The sequence below is a fragment of the Carlito syrichta genome, unplaced genomic scaffold (genome assembly GCF_000164805.1).
Source record: "Carlito syrichta isolate Samal-C Ts95f unplaced genomic scaffold, Tarsius_syrichta-2.0.1 Scaffold301813, whole genome shotgun sequence".
Lineage (NCBI taxonomy): Eukaryota > Metazoa > Chordata > Mammalia > Primates > Tarsiidae > Carlito > Carlito syrichta.
The window spans coordinates 152,901-156,621 of NW_007245909.1; the positions used below are offsets into that span (position 1 = coordinate 152,901).

The following is a 3,721-nucleotide window of genomic DNA, read 5'->3' on the forward strand; positions in this document are numbered from 1 at the left end:
CGGGTCTCGAGCAGCGGGCTCAGGCAATCCACTCACCTCAGCCTCCCAAGGCGCGGGATTATAGGCTGAGCCACCGAGCCCAGCTTGAAAAGACATTCTTTATGATAAAATGGAGAAGAAGGAGCCACCTTTCACAAGGAATGTTTTTGTAATACAGTCAATTTCTCTACAGAGGGAAGTAATCTCAGATTTCTTCTGAGATTACAACTATACTCTTCTTTATTTCTGCCCAAGACAAAAGCAACAAATCACTAGGAACTACCTATGAAAATATGTCTTACATTCAACAAACACTAACTGCTCTTTAATATAGGCTCTCCCTAAATTTTCTAATAAACACCCTATCTCTTTAACTGGTACGCAACTTCTAAAGAGGAGACCATCATGAAATTAAATACATTTAAGCTAATATGACATAATGGGAAAAAGCATAAGCAAGAATCCTACGTTATTAGTGGTTAGTGTAAGCTGGCACAAAGGGTAAGTGGCAAGAATACTGGCCCAGCAGTCAGCAGTGCCGGGTGACAGGCCCAGCTCTGCCTTTGTGTGTGCCTTTGAACTTTGGGCAAGTCTCTTGGACTTCAGTAAAATCATGTCAAATGAACACGATGACCTCAAAGATTTATTTTAGCACTAAGATTCTATATTGACAACTGGATTTTCTGACTACGTACAGACCAGGATGAATAAATCAAAATACTGTGGAAATAAAACACAGCAAAAGAAAAGCTGTTTGAAACAGAATCACCTCTGCACTTCGGGAAAATGCTTACATAAAGGGAATTTATATATTTATTACATTTCCTCTTTGGAAGAAAAGCAATTTGCTATCTGGCACAATCCTTGCCCCAACTCATTAGAGAGGCAAATGATCAGTTTTGCATGTTAACAGTATAGAATTATTCATGTTAGCACACAGCAGCACAAAAAGGTACCAAGCACACAAGGAGGCAGAGAGAAAAATGGAGAGGCTGAGTTCACATCACAAGGTCATGTGAGGCATTCTAGAGCTACATGCACTCACACAGGTGTATCATTCAAGTAAAACCAAAGACAAGACTGGGGAACATCTGGGAAAGCACTTTCAGGTAAAGAACATACCAGGCAGCGCTCAGAGAAGGATTTTTTGGGAAGTCGTGCAGGAGGAGGTGGACCCTGATCCCACTCCCAGAATGCCATGGAGTTCTGACAGACCAAAAGTTCCCCGGAAGGCTAAGAGGATGGAGAAGTGCCAATAACAGAAAAGCAAAAAAGAAAAAGATAGGGAGAAAGAGACAAACAGAACAAGCATGCATATGATAAAATAGCAAAAGGGATAGAAGAAAATACAGTAGCAAAAAAAAGCACTAAACAGGGAATGTTGGTTCTTAAGAAAATGCTTAAAATCATATATGTATGAACATACTAACGAAAAAACTACAGATGTTTGGAATGATGTTTTCTGCTTTATTTCTATACATTTGAGTCTAGAAAATAGTGAACAAGTCTGAGTGCATTTTTCTTCTGATAATAAGAAATAATCAAAACTTAATTATTCAAATGTATAACTATGGTCTTATTTTCAAACAGTACAAATAAAGCATAAGGATCTTAATTTCAAGACAGTTTTTTATTTTTATTTTTTTTGAGTTGGTGTCTCACTGAGTCACCCAGGCTGGAGGGCAGTGGCACGCTCTTGGCCACCGCAGCCTCAACCTGCTGGGTTCCTGCCATCCTTCTACCTCAGCCTTCCAAGTAGGCTGAACTACAGGTGCGAGTTACCATGCCTGGCTAATTTTTTTTTTTTTTTTTACTTACTGTAGAGATGAGGTCTCACCAAGTTGCCGGAGGGCTTGAACCCGCGGGCTCAGGTAATCTTCTTGCCTTGGCTCCCCAAAGTGCTGGGATTACAGGCTGAGCTACTGAGCCCGGCCTCAAAATAGTTTAAACACTTAAAAATGGTGCAAGCCAAGAACAAAACACAGGCTGATACACTTTTACTTACTATAATTAAATTACGCTTGAAACTTAGAAATGTCTATGCTTCTTGTAAGTTTTTCTCCCTACAGGAGACATATTGACTAAAAATTGATCCTACATTTATCCTTTACTTGACATAGTACACAGAAAGACTTGTTTTAGAGTCTTATTTTAGATTTACTGCAATTCTAAAAATGGACGAAAAAGGTGTTTTCTGCTGTAAATCAGCATAAAAGAATTACTATTTTAACATATAACTGATACATCTTTTAAAAGAACATGAAAAAACCTACACAATGACACCTGCTGGAAGGACTAAACCTGGTTCAGGGCTCTAGTTTCGAGGCCCAGGGCAGTAGCCCACATACCTCCCTCAAGTCGTTGTCCAGGCCCACGTGCTCTGAATGCTGGCGAAGGCGTTCTTTTCTGCGTTGAGCAGTGGCACTCCGACTTATCCAGCGACTGAAACAATCAAATTTTTAGAAGATGTGGTCCTTATCTTTAAGATTAAAAGAATTAACTGTTCAACCCAAGAGAGTAATGATATCTATTTTTCAATTAATTCCTTAAAAAATATATAACAGCTTTATTAATATATAATTAAAACACCGTAAGATTCACCTATTTAAAGCATACAACCAGCCGGGTCTTGAACCCGTGGGCTCAGGCAATCCAATCACCTCAGCCTCCCAAAGCGCTGGGATTACAGGCAGAGCCACAGAGCCCAGCCAGTTATTTTAAAGAAAGGGTTATATCAAGAAAAAAATGTGCAAAGATCTAGATATAGATCTTTGAAGTAGAATCCTTGGAAAGGATTATACAGCAAAGGATCCAATGTAAGACTATAAAAAGGACACAGAGAATTGGGCTGAGTGAAATGCATAATCTACAAAAAACACATTAAGATTCTAAAACAGAATATGATCACCAGCTGATGACTTATGTAATAAACAAAGGGGAGGAGCAGAATATAAATAACAACCAAAATGACTAAGACCTAGGTGCAGATCTTTGACATGGAGGCCTTGCAAACAGTCCTGCAGCAAAAAAACAGTGTAACACAATAAAGTCTGCTCAGTGATTTAAAAAATCAGCATTAGCCAGGTTCAGTGGCTCAGCCTGTAATCCCATGCTTTGGGAGGTTGAGGTGAGTGGATTGCCTGAGCCCACGGGCTCGAGACCCACCGGGCAACTTGGCGAGCTGTTATCTCTACAATAAATCAAAAAACAAAACAAAACAACTAGCCAGGTATGGTAGCGCGCACGCCTGTAGTTCCAGCTACTTGGAAGGCTGAGGCGGAAGGATTGCTGGAGTCCAGCGGGTTGAGGCTGAGGGGGCCGGGAGCGTGCCACTGCACTCGTCTGGGTGACAGAGTGAGACTCCAACTCAAAAAAAAAAAAATCAGTATTATGAGTAGGGTGGTTCAAATAAATACTAAAAATATGCTCCCCATCACCATTCTATATGATGATGCAAAGCAAAAACCAATGCAAAAAAATAGTAAAAATATGAAACAGAATATAATATTAGCTCATCAACTTATATAATAAACAAAGCGAAGGAGCAAGATATAAATGGCAGAAAACTGCCCTTGGCAGGCAAAAGTAGAAAAGGCTTTAAGAAAATGATAAAGATGAATTTAAATATAACTAGCTCTCACCATATGGTCTGTGAGACAAAATAGCCTATTTAATTTTTTTTTTTTTTTGAGTTGGAGTCTCACTCTGTCGCCCAGACTGCAGTGCAGTGGCCGCTCCCAGT

The 3,721-nt window shown here is 39.8% G+C and overlaps 1 protein-coding gene across 1 annotated transcript in view; it reads right to left on the bottom strand.

Annotated features, from left to right (window-relative positions):
- DENND5B (DENN domain containing 5B) overlaps positions 1-3,721 on the bottom strand; it is a 76,079-nt gene that overhangs the window by 50,984 nt on the left and 21,374 nt on the right. Inside the window, exon 5 of the mRNA XM_008055289.1 lies at positions 2,328-2,421. Coding sequence (XP_008053480.1) covers positions 2,328-2,421 — 94 coding nt within the window. The remainder of the gene's footprint in view (positions 1-2,327; positions 2,422-3,721) is intronic.